Below are 19,896 nucleotides of genomic sequence, written 5' to 3'. Positions count from 1 at the left end.
TTGCAAGGGTGATGCTGACGGCAGGAATGAGGCGCAGCAGCAGCCGGAGCCAGGGATGCTTCTCTCGGCCCCCGGTCACACGGTCCCGGTACCGGACTCGCTCCAGCGGAGCCCGGGAGTGCGTTTCCCTAGTTTTCAGCAATACGACACATCCCACGACATCTGCGCGCCGAGCGATGTCCCTCGCAGCCCTGGCAGCACAGGGACACCGGCTGAGGGGCGACGGCCCCGACCATGGGTCCCGGTCCCGGTCCTGCTCCCGGTCCCTCCCGGCACGGGGGCGCAGGGGGCGGCGGATGCGCGCCCGTGCCCGCCGCTCCGGACGATTACAAAACCCGAGCGCTCATCACGGCCAGCCGGGCGCTAACGGGGGAGGCAGAGCGGGCACCCGGCCGCGGCGGGGCCGGGAGGGTCTGTCCCTGCCAGCAGCACCCCCGCGCACCCCTGCCCCGCGGGTCTCTGTGCCGCCCTGCCCCGCTGCATCCCCCGTACTCCACTTGGCACCCACGTCCTCCCCGCGCTGCGCGCAGCCCCCGCGCCCGGCGGCGGAGGGCTCGCCCCGAGCGGCTCCGCGGGGCACGGCCACGGCTCTCCCGGCCCCGGAACGGCCGTGCCGGGCTGCCCCTGCCCCGCTCCGGCTCCGGCTGCGCTCCTGGGGCTGCGGGCATCGCCGCGCCGGGGGCAGGCGGGCGGCTCTCCGCGCCATCCCCGCACCCCTCCGCGGCCGGGGGGGGTCGCGGGCGGCGGGGCTCAGCCCCGGGGCTCTCCCCGCCGCCGGCAGCCACGGCTCCGGTGGCCGCCCGAGAGCCGGGGGGAGGCGGGCGGCGGGAGCGGGGGGGCCGCCTTTGTTGGCGGCGCGGGGCAGCACCGGGCCGCCCCCGCCGCTCCGCTCCTTTTGTCTGCCGGGGCCGGGCGGCAGCGCGGCGGCTGCGGGGGCAGCGCGGCCCCGGTGCCGGTGCCGCGGAGGCTGACCTGGATGGTGCAGGTGTACTCGCTGTCGTCCAGCAGCCGCACGGTGCAGTTGTACTCGCGGTCCAGGTTCCTGCTGCTGCCACTCATCCACCTGCTCAGCATCTTCCCGGGGCGCGGGGCGGCGGGCGCTGCCGGAGCCTGGGCTCACATCCCGCTGCGGGGCGGTGCGGGGCGGCGCGGGGCGGTGCGGGGCGGTGCTGTGGGCGCGCCCCCCGCCCGGCTCGGCCCGGCCCTGCCCCCGCTGCGGGCGGCGCGGAGCGGAGCGGAGCGGAGCGGAGCGCGGTGCCCGTGCCCTGCCCGGGCCGCGGCGCTCGGCGGGCGGGGAGGAGGCCGGGCCCGGGGGTCGCCCGGCGCCGGCTGCGGGGGCCAATCTCGGCGCGGCGGCGGTGACGGGCTCCGCCGCAAACCAATGCGGCACGGGCGGCACGGCCCCGCCGCCTCCGCCGGGAGCCCCGCGCGGGAGGGGAACGGCGGGGAGCGGGGGGCGGCACCGCGGGCACCGGGCAGCCGGCGCTCCGCCGCAGGTGTCCGCACCCTCCGCCCGCTGCCCGCAGCCTGGCGCCCACCGAGGGGCTCCCCCGCAGCGGGGGCAGCGGGTCAGGGCAGAGCGGGGTGCCCCCGGTTCGGGCAGCGCGGCGGCACCGAGCATTGCCGGTGATGCCGAGCGGGGTCGGACATGTGGCAGGGGGCACCCGCAACCCAGAGCCCCGATCAGAGGGGCGGGGGCTGCCCCAGGGACTCTGCGTCCCCAAGGACAGCGGGCGACTGGGCGTGACCCAGCTGGCCCGCGGTCCCTGCCAAAGGACCAACCTGTGCCCAGCTCTCGTCAGAGCCCAACCCATTATTCGGCTGGGATCCCCATGGAGGGTTGGCAGCTGCCGTGGTCCTTGCAGCAGGGTCAGCCAAAGTGCCAACGTGGCCCCCAGGATGTGAGCTTGTCCCTTGGTGTTCATTTATCATGGAAGGAAAGCTTTAAATCCCTGGCTTTTGGACAAAATGGACTCCAAGAGCCATCAGTGCTGATGGGAAAGCAGCTGGTGCTGCTCTGGGGCAGTGAAATACCTGGTGGCAGCATCAGCATCACCCAGGGAGGATGGGAATCCTGCAGGCCCGGCCATTCCCCTGCCTGGGTGTCACACTCCCCAGAGCCATCCCCCACGGCCCCACCGAGAGGTTCAGCAGTGCTCCCCACGCCACCCTGGCTCCACACACACCCACAAATACCCCAGTCAAGCAGGGCACAGTGAGGAGCTGTTGAGCTGTCCCCAGTCCGTCTCTGCACCACAGGCCCTGTTCCCTCTGCACCTTCCTGGCTCGGCTCCCCTTTGCCTGGAGCCTCACCTTTGTCCCCCGCTGCATTCCCAGGCTGCAGTGGCGCTCCCACCCTGCCCCCAGGAGCACCAGCCTCCATGGACCACAGCTGTCCAGCCTCTCCCCACACTCCCTCTGCTCCAGCTTTGCCCATTCCCTGCCTTCCCGGCCAGAAAGGTGCTTTACAGAGCCGTACTCCTCACCGTTCCCAGCGGCCCTTCCAGATCACTCCTGCCTGCAGGGCAGTGGCTCCCTGCATGTCTCTCCAGCTCCTACAGGAAGGACAGCTGCCCTCAGGCCAGTGGCTCTCCAGGCTCTTCCATCCCTGACCCTCCCGTGTGTGGGGCTGGGCTCCCTCAGGATCCTGTGGTTCAAGGGTTACCTCATGATGGGTGAGGAGAGATGAGTCTCTCCCAGCCTGCCTCCCCATCCCCAGCCAGGCTGGCTGTGCGAGGGCTGCCTGTCAGGGTGGGCACCCCTCTGTGACCCCTGTGCCCAGGGAGGCACCACCGAGGCCGAGGCTTGGTTATCTCAGTGTCCAGCAGGCCCTAAACCCAAACACCCAGTTAAGGCAGAGGGCAGAGTGGGAACACGACGTGGCAGGCAGCGGTGCTGCAGCAGTGGGAACAGCCTGGGAAGGCCATCATCCTGCAGAAAACATGCCAGCAGAGCCAGGCACTCGGCCTGTGTCGGGAGGCTGGGTCCTGCAGCTCCCAGGACCAGGGGCTGTGCCCGGCACGTTGTCAGGGGCGTGCTGCCGAGCCAGGAACAACAACGGCGCTTTTCACAGCCACGGCCCCGCGCCTGAACCATCTGGGCACTTGACAAAGATGCTTGTATTCACCAAAGTAGCTGCTACTTTGTCATGGATCCCACTCTGCATAAATGGCTCATCTGCCTCCCAGCTCCCCTCTGAACCAGCTGAGCTGCTGCTGAAGAATGGATCCTGGGCGCTGGCAGGTGCTGCTTTCAGCGACAGCCGGGGCTGAGCCAGCTGAGCAGTTTAATGAGCGCACACTGACGGCAGCCCGGCTGTGCCGAGCCTCTGCCGAGCCACGGCCCCGCCGCAACTTTGTTCCTCCAGCCAGGGATCGCTGAGATCACCCCCCCTCTGCTGAGCTCACCCCCCCTCTGCTGCCTCTGACTTGTCCTCGAAACAGGGAACAGAGCCCGACAGCTCCACGTTCCACTCTCAAAATACCTGACAAGGTTTCCACAGAGCGTATCAAAGGCTGGCAGATGCCTTTACAAAAGTACTCTCTGTTTGCAGCTTTGATCGACAAGAATGCATTTCTCATGAGCAACGTCTTTTTCTTTCCCTTTTAATAATTTATACTGTAAATCCTACAAATTCTCCCGATTTGGGTTCTCTGTTACTTGCAGTTTTGAGCTAAAAAATTCCAAATGCAGCTTTCCAAATGTAAAGTGAATTCTTAGCTGTGTTTGTTTTCCAGCAGGTTAAATTTCACTAAGAGAGTTGCACAGGCTGCCCAGAGAAGTTGTGGCTGCTGGATCCCTTGAAATGCTCCAGCTCTTGGACAGGGCTTGGAACAACCTGGGATAGTGGAAGGTGTCCCTGCCCATGGCAGGAGGTGGGACGAGAGGAGATTTAAGGTCCCTTCCAACCCAAACCCTTCCAGGATTCTGTGATTCTGTGCTTTCAATAGGAAATATCCCTCATTATCTATTCTGTACATAATCCGTTCATTTCTCATCCATGACAACATGTCACCCACAGGCAGCTGGAGCTTTGAGAGCAGAGCAGAACAACACCTGGGTGCTGCCCAGGTAAGGCTGGAGCAGGGCCTGGGGATGCTGAGTGCTGGCTCAGGGGCCTGGCTGGAGACCCCAGCCAGCAGCCACAGGGGTACAGGATGGCTGTTCATCTTTAAGTGATGCAAATGTTGTAAGCAGTAAGTACTTGCTGTGCTGAAATGGCCAAAGCACAGCCCTCTGCTCCCGGGGCACTCCCTGTTTGAGGGCAGCCTGCTCTGTTTGGGCACATTCAGCATTTTCCAGAGCTGGGAGCAGGGCTGTCAGCTCTGCTGTGCCTTCCTCAGCTACCTGCATCCGAAGTTATACAAACCCACTGTTCTCAGCTCTGAGCTCTGGCACGGGCCAGCGCTGGCTGGACCAGATGTCACAGTGGGGCCCAGCTCTCAGGGCTTGCCCGTAATTCAAGTGGTCAACAGTGCTGTCAGCATTCCCACAGCCTTCCAAAGCAGCTGGGTTCATCCCTGGGCAGCTCTCCAGGCTGCCTCCCCCATCACTCACCACCTCACGTTTGCTCTCAGCTTCCTGTGCACTGAGAATCGACAGGAACAAAGCCCAGATTCTCTCTTATTCCTTAATTACTTTTTTTTTTTTTGATGGAAAGATTTGGAAAAGAAGAGTGAACCTCTTCTCAAGAGACGCTCACTTGGCTCCTGCAACCAGCCCCTGAGCTCCTCCCCATCTACCTGCCCTGGATCTGGAATCAATGTCTGTCACCTCTTTGTGCAATATTTTCCTACAATAATGAATAGTTATAACACCATGGCAACCGTCGAGGCACTCACCACTGGCCCCAGGCCAGTTTTAGCACTGCAGCCTGGTTCCAGACGGGAGATCTTTCCAGGGGGGGCAGCAGCAGGAGTTCTGCCATCAGTTTGTGTTTGGGGAGTGTGGGAGCCCTTCAGAGGGTGTTTGTGCATCCTTCACCTCAGCTGGGCGCTGATGGCCACGGGGAACGCTTGGACCAGCAGCTGAGTTGTCTCCTCCTGCCGAATGAGGTCAATAAGTTGCAGTTATTTAGGCTCAGACGCTGCCCCTCAGACACAGAAAAGGAGGCAAGGAAAGGAGGAGACAAAGTGAGAGAGGAAGAGAAAGAGAAGAGAAGGGGGACAAGGGGAGAAGAGGGTGATGAGGATGGAAGTCAAGTGCAAGAGGGCCAGGAGTGAAAGGAGGGGCTGGAACCATCTCAGCAACATCCCCACGTGTACCCACAGGGGAATAAGCTGGAGCATCCAGCTCCTCGACTTCCAGGCATGTAAAATTTTAACCATAATTTGCAATTATAACCAGAGGATAAAATTTCAGCCTATTAAGAGGAGGTGGGAACCTGCAGGGCGATGCACATTAATTACTGCTGACATCCAGGGACAGGCTCATTAGACAGAGGCTCCTTCAGTTCCAGCACACAACTTCTGGCTTGAGGCAGATATTCCAGGGAGTAATTATAGAACCTGTGCTGCTGGGCAGGTCAGAGGAGCTGACCACATCCACCTCTGCACTCCCCTGGAGCTGCAGGGATCAGACAGGCTCTGGGGATGGGCAAGGGGCTGGGGAGAGCCCAGCAAGGGCCTAGAGGGACAGGACACAGGGAATGGCTTCTGTGCCAGAGGGCAGGGATGGGTGGGATACTGGGAGGGAATTGTTCCCTGGGAGGGTGGGGAGGCCCTGACATGGGGAGGTCCTGGCACAGGGTGCCCAGAGCAGCTGTGGCTGCCCCTGGATCCCTGGCAGTGTCCCAGGCCAGGTTGGACACTGGGGCTTGGAGCAGCCTGGGATAGAGGAAGGTGCCCCTGCCCATGGCAGGGGTGGCACTGGATGAGTCTTAAGGTCCCTTCCAACCCAAAGTGTTCTGGGATTCTGTAATTTCATTATTGCACTCCAGACTAAGACTCATAATTGTCTACTTTTACTCTGAAATACAGCACAGACACTTAGGCCTGACTCTGTTACTGTCCAGGTCAGGAATTCCCAGCAAACCTTCGCCCCAGCCCCTTTCCCTGCTGGCAGAGCTGATCAGGGGTGCAGGACAGGCTTTGCTCCGTGTGCTGATCAGGGGTGCAGGACAGGCTTTGCTCTGTGTGCTGATCAGGGGAGGCAGGTCCAGCTTTGCTCCATGTGCTGATCAGGGGTGCAGGACAGGTTTTGCTCCATGTGCTGATCAGGGGTGCAGGACAGGCTTTGCTCCGTGTGCTGATCAGGGGTGCAGGACAGGCTTTGCTCCGTGTGCTGATCAGGGGTGCAGGACAGGCTTTGCTCCATGTGCTGATCAGGGGAGGCAGGTCCAGCTTTGCTCCATGTGCTGATCAGGGGTGCAGGAGAGGCTTTGCTCTGTGTGCTGATCAGGGAAGGCAGGTCCAGCTTTGCTCTGTGTGCTGATCAGGGGTGCAGGCCCAGCTTTGCTCTGTGTGCTCACAGCAGTCTCCCCTTTGGAGGCTCCGTACCTCTGCCTGCCTGGATGGGGCACAGGGTCTCCTCCTCTCCCTGACTGCCCCCCCGAGTTACAGCTGTACCTCAGCAGTCCCTAAAAAGTGCAAATCCAACTTCCAGCCTCCTTGGGTGCTCACAGAGGTAACGCTGAAAGACGCTCTGGCAATTTTGTGCCAGCAAGAAAAGCTCTGGTTTATATTTAGGGAATGCAGCTAGGGAATAGTTCTGAATCCAGCTCAGAAATCCATTTAAAACACTCCCATAATTCTATTTACAGACTGTTTCTGTAAATGTTGTAACAGGCAGAGAGGAGGGTATCTCGTATTTCTCTGCCTCTGGGGACTCTGCTGTGGACTGGGGAGTCATAAAAGCACATTACTGGGGTCGTGTGTCCCCAGCACAGCCAGGGAAGCTCTGCCACGACCCACGACCATGACTGGGCACCAGCATCCAGCACTTGTGTTTTCTTCATGATTCTCGTGATATTTAGTGGTGTTTTCCTGAAAGTCTCACTTCCTGCTCTTCATGAAAAGCAATCACAGACTCTGTTAAAAAAAAAAAAACAAAAAACCTCTCTGCTGATTGTCAAAGAAGGCTGGAAAATGTGAGAGGCAGATGGCCCAGAGGGTGCTCAGCAGGGGTCGCAGATAAGAGAGCAGGAGAAGCAGCAGCCCTGGGGTTTTCACTCCCCATCCCAGGCTTTGCACCCCTGGCTCCTGGTTTTCAGGCTTGGGTTTGCTAACGCTGTCCCTGATGTGTGTGCAGAGGAATCTAACTGTAAGTAAAGACTTCATTTACACTGACGCTTGAAGGATGCTTGAAGGACTTGGGAACCTAATCCTACAAGATCTGGCAGGGTGGGGCAGGGTGGGGCAGGGCAGGACTCGGGGACAGCGCTGCCCCACCCTCCTGCCAGAGCACCGGGCACGCACCTCGGTGCTCAGATCTGAGGGATGTCCAAACAGTGTTTGATGGGGGGGCCCATCACCCTCAGCATCCCAAACCCAGTGCTTGGGCACAGGAACTGCATTTGCCTGCGAGGTGTTCCAGGCAATGGGCACTGCTTTCCTTAGCTTGCTTTTGTTTTTCTCTTAAATATGTTTAAAATTACTTTCTTCAAAATATTTCTCGTAGAACCCTGTTTGAGGAAATGGACTCCAGGGATGCTGCTCCAGCTCCAGCTCCAGAGCCTGGGTTGGATATTTACTGCTCTATTATCTTCATTCTGTATCCAGACTTTCGGGCAATCGTAGCCACGAGAGAACAGCAAAGACAACAATTTGGGCATTTGCAGACACGTCACGAGGCTGCCAGCAGGGAGTGGATAATCCCTGGCATTTCGGAGGGATGAGCATTCGCTGCACATTTCGGGTGGAAGGGGGTGAGGGTGTGGCAGGGCTGTGCAGGGACCCCTGGCAGGGCAGGGGTGCACTGGCACACTCACCTTGGATGTCACCCAACGCTCCTCGTCCCTCTGCCCTTTTGGGAACACATGGAGCCCCTTTCCTCTGAGCCCAACGGGGCCATCCAGGCACCAGCCTCGGCTCCCAGTCTGCCCCAGGCACCTCAGACTGCTTCCATGGACAGCACCCTGGAAAGCCAGCACAGAGATGATGGCCACTTGTCACCCAGGGAATGGCCTTTTCTGCTGCCAACACAGGATTTGTACAGGACAAGGAATTAGAAGGAAAGATGCATTCCAAAGGGTTCTCCTCGTGGGAGAGGAGGAGGAATGAAAGCTGTGGTGCTGCAGCAGGGCTGACCTCAGGCGTGGGGTAACAAATGAAACCTTCCCTTCCTCGTAGGAACCCTGGGATTTTGGCTTCTGCTTTGTTTGGATGTTTTTTCCTCTGTGCAACACTAGAGTCAATATGAAATCCTCTCATCCCCGTGGATTCCTGAGAGCTGTCTGGGAGCCAGAGCCTCGGCCGAGCTGCAGACAAGAAATTAAAAAGTAGGGATGTGCAGAAGAGCTGTGAGAGCTCCTGTAACTGAGAGCACCCCGGTGGGAGCACATTTAGGAAAGCAACTGGCATCTGCATGAACTGGAAGGAAAGCAGCCCTTTAGAGCCACCACCAAACACAGGTATTCAATGGGCAGGTTCGTTAACAGAGGTCAGCTGTTTATACACTTCTCACTTCTAATGAGCTGAATTAGGAACAAAGAGACTGGGGAGAAAACAGACAGGGGAGAAAACTGATGAAAAAAGCCATTGATGTGAAATAGCCACAATCAGGAGCACCAGAGTCTAAAAAGAGGCAGCTGACCCAGTGGTGTTGATTTTGAATACACCTTTGAATGCAGGGGGAAATCAGAGAGAAAGTGCTGATGCTGTAGTGAAAATCAAGCAGACTGGCAGATTTCCAGACAGGAAAATAATGGAAAAACTGGACAGAGTTAAGGGACAAAAATACAGCTGCTGCTAATACAGTTGTATAGGCAGTAGATTCTGTCAAATAAATGTGCTTCCACTGCTTGATAAGATCACAGGTCAGTGAAATTCATAGACTCAAGGAAACCCAGAATAGTTTGGGCTGCAAGGGACTTCAAAGCCCGTCCAGATCCACCCTTGTCATGGCAGGGACACCTTCCACTGTCCCTGGTGCTCCAATCCCCAGTGTCCAGCCTGGCCCTGGGCACTGCCAGGGATCCAGGGGCAGCCCCAGCTGCTCTGGGCACCTGTGCCAGGGCCTGCCCACCCTGCCAGGGAGGAATCTCATCCCAATATCCCATCTCACCCTGCCCTCTGGCAGTTTGTGGTGCAGATGTGCCCCAACACGGGGTTGGCAGGACAAAATCAGCCCCGGGCTGAGGCGGGGTGGCACTGGCAGCTGGCAGGGCTGTGCCATGCCTGTGGCACAGCACCGTCAGCACACCCGGCCCGTGCAGGGGCTCGCCAGGGACTGGGGATAATTTTTTTCTAATCTGCAGATTGTTAGCAAATGCAAGATCACTGCTGATAAAACATATGGGTGATTAAGAGCCTGGCAGGAGAGTCACTAACAAGGAAGAGCAGCTGAGGCACACGGTGCTCCCAAACACTGCACTCATCCACACAGGGGCTTCAATGATCCTGGGAATGAAACTGGAGACGTGAGTGCAGGACCCTGGCCATGCCCAGGCACGGGGCCGTGCTGAGGGTGCTGGGGGCTGCTCCTGGAAAGCCCTGGGAGAGCACGGGGGGAAAAACAACGCACCAGGAGCATCCAGGGTGTGCCCTGGCAAACAAAGCCAGCAGCCAGAAGAGCAGGGCAGTGAACTTGCCCATGGAAAATTCAATTACCCAGTGCTTAGACTTACCCTGGAGATCTGCATTCAGGTTTGGTGTCTGAGTGCTTAACAGAGATGTGCAGCAAGTGCAGAGAGAATGAGTAAAATCCCTGAGAGGCTGCAACAACACCCCACGAGCTCCATCTGCTTAACTTCATGGAATGCTGAGAGGTGCCTTTATTGAAGTGTGTAAATATCTTCATGGTAAGGAAAGCAGCTGATGGTGCTTTTGTTTCCCACAGAAAGGCAGGGATGGTGCCAGCAGAGAAGCTGAGACTCGGGGCTCACAGGCCAGGCTGCCCTTGGGATTGGTGACTCCCCACACCCCTAAGTCCTGCTCCTACAAAATGTGACTCTCAGGAGCACAGCATCCTGCCCACGGACCACCACAGCCTGCAGAGGAGCCTCCTCTGCTCATTCTCCCCGGCCCTCAACCTGCAGCTGGTTTGGAGCCTGGAAACAGATCTCCAAAAGTGGTTCTTCAAAAAGCAGAGAGGGAAGATGAAAGCGAGAGGAGTTAAAAACGAGATAAAGGCTTGGAAAGCAAATAGCAATTAACCTTCCCGCTCTGAAATCCTGCCTTCCAGAGCTTGGAACATCACACTGGGAGGGGAGCAGCCCCTGCTGCGGCACAGCCCTGCTGGGATGGGGCTGAGGGGCACCAGGGATGGCACCAGGAATGGCACAGCCCTGCCAGAATGGGGCTGGGGGGCACCAGGGACAGCACAGCCCTGCCAGAATGGGGCTGGGGGGCACCAGGGATGGCACCAAGGATGGCACCAGGGATGGCACAGCCCTGCTAGAATGGGGCTGGGGGGCTCCAGGGACAGCACAGCCCTGCCAGAATGGGTCTGGGGGGCACCAGGGACAGCACAGCCCTGCCAGAATGGGGCTGGGGGGCACCAGGGATGGCACCAAGGATGGCACCAGGGATGGCACCAGGGATGGCACAGCCCTTCTGAGATTGGGCTTGGGGGACAGGGCTCAGGTCTAGCTGGGACAGAAGGCAGCTGGGAAGAGCAGGGTGGGAGTGCAGCCTCAGAACATCCCAGGTGGGACCCTGACCTCAGGGTCACTTCTCAGCTCCCACCACCCCTGACCTGCCAGGCACGGACAGAGCTGTGGCCACATTGCCCCTGCCCAGCACAAACAGGGCACAGCCCCTGGCCCGAGACACCAGCAATGCAGGGAAGAGCTGCCAGCATCCTTCAGGAGTGGGAATACTCATAAATATGGAGTGGAAATTAGCTCAGGCGATAGCAGAGCAGCTCCTGGCACAGCCATTGCCATGGTACCTGTCAGCAGCTCGGCATTGTTTCACACGTCCCACTGCTCTGAAAGGAGCTTTTTTGAGCAGCAGCATTTGAAAACTGAGCAATGAAGGTAACGGTTGTGGCACCCCTAACCCCAGTGAACTCAGCGTGTTTGGGAACTGAATTAACTCAATATATTCCAGAGTGTCCCCTTGGGAGCACTGACCACCCAAGCACCCCTGCTGCTGCTGCTGTTTGTCACATCACAAATTATTTCAGAAGCAAACGGGTCCCCTCTAACCTGGAGGTTTGTAACAGTGGCAAAATCAGGTTTTTACACCAAGAATGTGAGTTTCACCATCAGCACGGTGCGTGTGTACTTGCCAGGCTCCCTCCACACTGGGCACATCCCCTGCTCTCCCATGAGCTCACTGGGTGCTTCAGAAAACACAGAATTCCAGATTCACCGAGGCTGGAAAATCCCTCCCAGCCCATGGAGTGCCTGATGCCCACCTTGTCCCCAGCCCAGAGCACTGAGTGCCACATCCAGGCCTTCCTTGGACACCTGCAGGGATGGGCACTCCAAACCTCCCTGGGCAGCCCCTGCCAAGGCCTGAGCACCCTTCCCATGGGGAAATTCCTCCTGATGTCCAACCTGAGCCTGCCCTGGCACAGCCTGAGGCTGTTCCCTGTTGTCCCTTGTTCCCTGGGACCAGAGCCTGACCCCACGTGGCTACAGAGAATTAGAATAATTAGAATAATTGTACTAAGAGGTTACAGTCAGGCCCATAAGAGTTTTTACCACCAGCCTGTGAGCCCGTGTCGCAGTTACGCCGTGGCTGAGGCTGCTCCTGGAAGCCCAGAGCTGCTGGGCTCGGTCCCACTCGGGGTCTGGAGGGGCAGGACCCCCGGGGAAGGGCTGGGGACCATCCCCCTGCGCTGGCCAGGGGCCAGGGACGGCTGGCACACACTTCCAGCAGCACCACAGCCCCGGCAGCTCTCAGCGCAACAACGTGCCAGGGGAAAAGGCAGGGTTCCCATGGGAACGGAAAGTGCTGACATTTCCAAACTAAAAAAAGAAAGAAGCAGCAAACTACGTGCTCAGCAGGATGCCGTGGACACGGCTGAGGGGGATCTGTGTTGCCTTTCCCCTCTCCTGGGCTCCAAGGTAAGATGCCTCTAAAGCAGCTCACGGCAGAGCCCTGGCTCGGCTCAGAGCCACGAGGCAAAGTTGTGTCTACCTGCTCTGGGTGTTTTAGTTCAGGCCAATTGCCTGCAAGATTAATTTTTGTGCAGAGATGTATCGTGCAGCCTTTACCTGAAACCACATTAAAGGAGTCGGAGCGTCCACGTGAACTCCTGCTGAGGCATTTATCTCCCTCATGCAAAATGATTGAGATAAATAAGGCAAATTAAACTGCCATATCGTTGTAGCTAAATTATTTGTAACGGCACCATGAAATGTACTGGCTGCATGGTAATTAAGTGTCCTGGAGAATGGGGTGGAAGAGCCTTGGCTCAGAGAGATGTTTCTCTCTCTGTCAGATCGAAGTGACGTTAGCAGTGGATGGGGAGGCTGGCGTTGGACACCCATTTCCCCAGCTCTGCCCCGGATGCAGCCGGTCCCTGACAGCCTGGCAGAGGTGCTGCCATCCCAGCTCTTCTCTGTGGCACAGCCTTGCCATTTAAAACCTGGTTTTTTTTCAGAATGAAGAAGAGAAGCTCGTGGAGATGTTGGTTGTTCACTCTACTCACTCCCATCCATCCCACAGCATGGAGCCTGGGAGGGGAGAGAGGAGAGTCCCAGTCCAGGGGAGGGGGCTGTGAGTGCCTGGAAAGCAGCCTGGGGAGGGGGAGAGAAACAAAAAGGCTTTACCAAATGTTTCTGACAGAGCGAACAGAAATAGCAAGTGATTAATGTCATGGAATATCAAAAAGTGCCAGTTCTTGTGATCAGGGAGCAATTTCAAAGGGAAGGTTGTGCTGCCAGCTGGAAGAGTGACCTGCAGGAGCCAAAGGCTCCCACAACGAGCTACCACTCACCCCACCTGAAAATGTGAACCCTGGAAAAACCAGACCTAATGCCATGGTGAGCAGAGGGGGATCTCCCAGGAAAAGGCAAAGAAAACTCGACTGAAATGTCCAATTTTTTTCCTTGAGGACTCGTAGCGCAGTTAAAGCTCAGACCCTGAGAGCTGTGGGGTCAGAATTTCATCTTCAGAGCCCTGCAGACTCTGGCCTGGAGCAGACTGCAGCCTGGAGCACACCCCCACACCATTCCAAGTCTGTTTCCCTGGATGTTGCACGTGAAAACACAAATATTTTTAGCTTCTTGATCTCACAAAACATTCAGGAATATTCCCACCCCTTCCCTGCGCTTTCTCTTGTACCTCTGCTGTCTCTGGGGCTGCTCCGTCGCGCCATTGCCTTCTGCAAGGCAGAACCACTCCATGGAAGAAGCAGAAGGGGAGGGAGTGGTTTCCCAAGCAACAGTATCCAGGTGAGAGCAGGGCCCTCCCGCCTCATCCTGCTCGTGGTGGGGCTCCGGGCACAGGCTGGGCGGCCGGGACCCCTCCCGCTGCCGGGGAGATGCTGCGGGGGCAAATTACTCATCCACCGGGGAGCGGAAAAGGCTCAGCAGCCTGTGGGTGGCATCTGAGAGTGCCGCTGTCACCCTGTGCTTAGAGCAGGCCCGCGGGGACACCTGAGCGCTGCTGAGCCGGAGCTCCGGCTGCCGCGGAGCTGCTCGCTCCGTCCGCTCATGCCCGGCCGCCAGCTGAACCACGGCCGCGGCTCCATCGGTGCCGGCCAGAGCTGCGCCTAAAAAAGCATCGGAGAGGGGCGGGAGCATCCCCTGCCTCTGGTGGGGCGCAGGCACTGCTCCGGGGGGCTCCGGGGCTCACGGACAGAGCCGGTCCGCGGCAGCGCGGGGACGGCAGCGGCAGCGCGGCCCCGCTCCCGCGGGAAGCGCAGCTGGATCTCCGCAGCGCTTGTGCTGTGCGCGGTGAGTCAGGAGCGGGCAGCTTCCCTCCCTGCGAGACACTGACTCATCCCGCAGCTCCACGCGCTCCTGGCCACCGAGAGCTGACCTGGCTCTCCCTGAGGAAGGGAGCAAGCAGAGCAGGAATTCGGCACTTGCAGTATTTCAGGGTGGGTGAAGCCCCTCGTGCCCGTTTCAAGCCCGTCGCCGGCGGCACTCCGATGGAACTCAGAGCAAGGGGCTCCAGAGCTGCCCTGTCCATTTTGGGATGATGTTCACTCAGCCAGGAGGCTCCAGAACCACCCTCTGGTACAGCAGAGGCACGGAGCAGCCTCCTGCCCCCTCACCCCGGGACCACACCGTGATCCTGGCCAGCCCCTCTCACAGCAAAGCAATTCGTGGCAGCCTCCAGGAAGAATTAGGGACAGTCCTGGCATCCAGACACTGCCGGGTGAGGGAGTTTCCATCCCATCCTGAGTGTTTCAGGGACAGGAGGGTGAAACCTCCTGCAGTGCCTGCCGTGGGGCTGCTCAGGCCCCCTTCGGGCAGGTGGGTGCCCGGAGCACCAGAGCTCCAGCGTGGCCAAAGGAAATGGTTGGCCATGGATTTGCTGGCCCTGTTGATGGTGCTGGGGGAGACTGGATGAGTTCTTTTGTCTTCACCCTTCGGGTGCCCACACCCTCTGAGAGGGGCTCCTGCCCGCTCTGGCAGCAGGGGATGGGTGCCCAGCAAACAGCATTCCTGGGGCACAGTCCCTGGGCTGCTTCCCTGGGCCACTCTCATTAAACCACTGCCTCGTTTGTTTGATTGGCTTCGTCTATAACCCTCTTCTATTTCCAGAAGAACACAGGGAGCTGTTTTCTGACATTGCTTTCATGGCTCAGGGGCAGAGTTTCCAATCTGGAGTTGGAGAAGCAGATCCATTCCTCCTTCAGGAGGCTGAGGACAATCTGTTGAAGACAAATTGTTGAAGGCAATCTGTTCTTACCAAGGATGGCTTCCCAACAGGGAACATGCTTGTCACTGACAGTGTTTGGACAGTGTTTGCTCCACCATTGGGTGTGTATTGGAAAAACCAGGAATACAGGCAGGGCATGGGGATACATGTCAGTCACAGGAGCAGACTGCAAGTCCTGATTCAGTTCTCTTAACTGCAGTATGAATATTTCATAACAAGGCCAAAAAAACCCTGTGCCAAACTATATGAAACTATTTTAAATTCCTCCACACAAAACCAGCCACAAAGGGGATTAGAGAGGCAATTCCCCCCTTAACTGTGGGCATTCTGCTCCTCGGAGTTTAATGAACTGTGCTATTTTAATGCACTTTTGAAGCACGTCATCTGTATTCTAGCCACTGACCTTTTCCTAATGCCCTTCGGACATCCAGCAAATAGGTTACATCTGTTCCTCCCGAAGCGAGGCGAGACGTGGGGACCAGCATCTCCCACGGCCTCGCCTTGCTGTCCCACACAGCCTGTGAGGCACGGAGCCCTCCTGCTCCGGCCCTGCCTGCCCGGCCACCCTGGCTGGTGGCACAGCTCCTGGCACATTGTGCCACCTGCTCTGGCCCTTGTCCGTCCCCTGCACGCTGGGGTGAGAGCTGGTGAGGTGGGGACCTGAGAGAGGGCTCCAGGGACCCCCACTGAAACCGCTTCCCAGATGGTTTATTGACTCCCACAAGGAGAAAAAGCTTTCTTATTCCAGCTTTGTGAGTGAGCCCCCTGAAAGGCTGCCTCCTCTGGCACGGGATGGAGCTGAACTCCGGGGTGTCACCGCTCATCACTCTCCATATGACTCGACGGCTGGAAACACGCATGACCAGGAACAAACCCCAGATGCCCTCTTTCTTGTGTGGCCTTTTGTTTTCCAAAGAAAGCTCCTTGCACAGGGTTAGGGTTATTTTTCCTCATTTTCACAGATGCATCAAACCATTAATTACAGTATAACAGAAAGAGGCAATGGGAGATGTTTGCTGTTCATCAGCTGAAGGAATGAAAGCATTTATCAGTCTTGCTTTCACTCATGCTTGGGTTTTTCTCACACCATTTAAGAGCATTAAAAAGCCATGAAAAATTGTCAAATAGATGCAAGAAGGGAAGTAATTCTGTTCTCATTTTTCACTGGAGATTGGAAATGCCTTGACTCTTCCACATCCATCTCAGCCAGCAGAGGAAAGCTCCAGGCTGGAGTTCAAGCCCTGGCAATGTCTTGTCACCATCCAGGGCTGTTTATTGTGGTCCCAAGCTAGGCAAGGACACGCAGCCCAAGAGGCTGGGACAAACCTTGTCTGCAGGTCAGAGAGGAGGCTGGAGCACAGATTCACCCTCACGCACACAAACCCCACACATCCTGCAATTCTGCCAAATTTCATAAATGTGCTGTGACACAATGGTTACATCTGGGAGCTATTTCTGTAAAAAGCACGGCGCTGATGTGACCCTGTCTGCTCCAGAAACACGCTGGGCTGATGCACACAGGCCACCCCAAAACACCGTCCTTGAAAAGCAACTGAGGTTCCAGCTCAGTGTCACCAGAGCTGCAGGGTTCCTCGTGAGGCTCCAGAAGGGCTCTGGTGATGATCTGGCTTAGCCTGATTGCAATGGGGAATAAGATAAGCCTGGCCCAAGTCCTTTATATCCCTTCCACTGCCTCTCTCCATTGCTAAAGCAAGTCCTCATAAAGAAGGGCAGGCATGTGCTGCCAGACTGCAAAAGTCAAATGAATATATGAATATTTATATAATAAATAATACAAATGGATATATTCATTTTATATAATAAATTTTGTATGTACTTTTATATTTACTATATTTTATATGACTGTTAATGGATATATTCACTTGCCAAGGAAGTCAGTGGGAATGAAGTGAGCTCATGGGATCAGGCCCATTAACAACAGCTTGATGCTGTTTCCAGGGAATCAGTGTTTGGACATGAAAGGTGTTGAGCCATGAAAAAGATGGATTTTCTCACAAAGCTCGTGCTCTGGGCAGTTCAGTTTGTCAATATTGGCAGTGACCAGGTAAGAGAGGCAGAGGCAGGGCCTGGGCTGTGGGAAAAGCAGAACCTACAGATTCAGGGAGAGAAGCCAGCAGGGAGGGCACTCAGCAGGATTTGTCCCCAGGGACTCTGTAATTTGATTTACCCTCTGTGTGGTGCAGTGCAGGCCTGCTCCCACCAGGCACGGCCAGCTCTAACCCAGCTCAGTGACTAAATAAAGTGCTCATTTCTGAGCACTCTGCTCAGCACTTTGCCAGATCACAGGTGAGGAGCTCAGCCCTTGAGGGACAGGTCTGTAAGAACCAACCCGTAATAAATACAGCAGAGTCAGATGCTGGAGGCACAGACAGGGTGACAAGAGGGCAGGTGACAGGCAGGGTCCCACGGGAGCCCCGCAGTGCCCCGGGCACAGTCCCAGCCTGAATCCAACGCTTGGAGCTGCCTCTGCTCTCCCCTCCCAGAAGGCCTTGGCATCCTCAGCGGGACACAGTAATTAAGCTGACACAGAAGAACACAACCCTTCTTCAAAGGGCTGGCAGATTGTTTGGGGATTTCTCCTGTAGCTGCATGGTTGCACTCGGGGGCAATATGAATACTGGATAAGAAAAAAAGGAAAGGAAGGAGCAAGTAGAAATGGGAATGGCAGAAAAGAGGAAGCACAGAGGAGCAGGATAGAGACAGCATCCAGGAAAGATAAAACCAAGACAGGAGGAAAATGTGTTGTCTTTGCACGAAGTGAAGCAGAGAAAGGACTGACGGAGCATTCCCTGCCCTGCCCCTGTGCCAGCACAGGCCTTCAGAGGAACGCAGCTGGCACCACACTGGGCTGGGCTGGACTCTGAAGTCTCCACAGAGGCTGTGCCAAGGGCTGGAACGTGCAGATGCCCAGCTGTCCTCCCCAGCACCCTGCCTGTGGAAGAAACGAGTGTCATCGGGCACGAGCAGCCCTTGCCATGGCTCTGGTCAGAGCAGCCACCTCCTGCCAGCAGCCAGGGACAGCACCCAGCCCGGGCTGGGGGGCACCCACCCACTGCACTGCTGGAAACGGGGCCGGGGGCAGTGACAGAGTGCTGGCAGCTGCTGCACGGCTGCACGGGGAGGCAGGTGGGCAAAACAGATCCTCTCCCATCAGGGATGGAGCCACTCCACCAGGGACCCACCACTGTGTGCTGGGCTCACTGAATTACCCACATTTACTCACAGGTTTATGGCCAGGGTTTGCTTTGTCTCCTGCGTAACAAGCACATTCCCAGAAAAACACAAAGAAGGAAAAATCCTCTGAGGTAAGGAGCAATAGAGAGATAAGTCTGATTAGGAAGACAACTATTAATAGCAATTATGCTTTAATTACTGTGCCTAATCTTTTTGAAGCAGCAGTTTCTAGCATGTCCTCTACCAAACAAAGAACTTAACACTTCTGACTCCACGTTCCACGGGCTGTAGGACGAATATGTGTGGATGTACTTCCAGTAGATTCACTAGCAGCTGGATATAAAATGGCTTTGAGGATATTTACATCAACTGTGCCTGAGAGCAGATGCCATGAGAAAGGCAGGAGTTGCTCTGTGTGGGCACAACGCTGCACAAGAGCACAAACAACCCCAACACCGCTCTTGTCTTGAAGGCTGTTTCTCCAGGGCAAGGGAATTATGCTCCCAGGCTGCTGCCATAAAGCTCCGGGCATAAAAAAGGCACTGAGAAGGACACGAAATAGTCTAGACAGAAGGAAGCACTTCAATAGTGCTGGAAGGGAACAGGGCTGTGGCTCGGAGCCATGGCTCAGGCAGTGCTGATGTTCTGCTGCCCGGCAATGCAGGCACGCAGCCCAGCCCAGCCCAGCCCAGCCCAGCCCAGCCCAGCCCAGCCCAGGAGGATGTTCAGCTCCTCTGCACACTGACCCTCTCCAGGGACAACGGCGTGCATGGACAGAGCCCTCCCCAGGGACCCCCCTCACCTTACTCTGAACCAGGACAGAACAGCCAAGAAGTCAAAAAACCCCAATTCCACTGATCCCTGCGGGCCATGGTCAGGTGCAGAATGAACCTGGAATGGTTTGGGTCAGAAGGGACCTTAAAGAGCATCTAATTTCAATCCTCACTGATGTTTGCAGCAATTACTAAGCTTTAGCTGTCCTGTGGGTAGGTACTGAAGGTGAGGATTCACCTGTGGGATGAAGACAACTGTATTGTGGCTGCAACTAAGTGGATATAAAATTCCCCATTGAGAAATCACATTTTCCGGCATAATCTCATATGTTCAATACCACGTGGGAGCCTTTTCCCCACTGCCTTTGGAGTAAATAATTTTTAAAAGCAAACTTTAGTAGTGTTAATTTTTGAAAAATACAAAAGTATAGCAAAAGTAATTTGGTGAAACCTACCTAATAGTACATGTCAAAGCACATGACAAAGGCTCTGGAAGGGAAGCGTGCAGGCAGCCAGATGGTGTGACTGCAACGCTTCATCCTGGGGAAAACTGGGCTAAAAATGTAGATCACTGTAACAGACACAGTCTTGAGGTGCAGGCTGAAGAGGCTGCACTAAAACCATCTGAGGATGACCTTTGTCAAGAGGTCCCCAGGAATAATTGCTCCTCTCTGGGCACCTGCTGCTTGCTCCTCCCTTTATCCAGGCAGGTTCATGCCCTTGGTGGCTGTGTTGGCTGAAGACACCTGGAGCTCCTCACAGGACCCTGCACAGCCCTGCCTGCACACAGCCCTGCTGCACATCTTCACACACCCTGACTACTGGGCTGCTGTGAACTGAAGGGTTTGTTACGAAATCACTCACTCTGGAGTAACTGAATTATCCAAGTTTTAGCTGAACCAATTAACTGATATAATACATGGCTCTTGCTCTCTTAGATAAGGAGAAGCATCTTGCTTTCTGCTCATGCCTCACTGTGAAAG

At 56.5% G+C, this 19,896-nt stretch overlaps 1 protein-coding gene across 2 annotated transcripts in view; it reads right to left on the bottom strand.

Moving 5' to 3' along the window:
- The window catches only part of FRMD5 (FERM domain containing 5), a 66,838-nt gene extending 65,759 nt beyond the window's left edge, over window positions 1-1,079 (bottom strand). For both annotated transcript variants that reach the window (XM_053988846.1, XM_053988847.1), the window contains exon 1: window positions 973-1,079. In XM_053988846.1, the coding sequence (XP_053844821.1) occupies window positions 973-1,074 (102 nt within the window). In that variant the 5' untranslated portion in view covers window positions 1,075-1,079. The remainder of the gene's footprint in view (window positions 1-972) is intronic.
- Window positions 1,080-19,896: the final 18,817 nt, after the last annotated feature.

The sequence above is a fragment of the Vidua macroura genome, chromosome 12, assembly GCF_024509145.1.
Source record: "Vidua macroura isolate BioBank_ID:100142 chromosome 12, ASM2450914v1, whole genome shotgun sequence".
In the NCBI taxonomy this organism is placed as follows: domain Eukaryota; kingdom Metazoa; phylum Chordata; class Aves; order Passeriformes; family Viduidae; genus Vidua; species Vidua macroura.
Note: the sequence above shows the minus strand (reverse complement) of the source record. Positions and strands in the feature narration are given on the sequence as shown.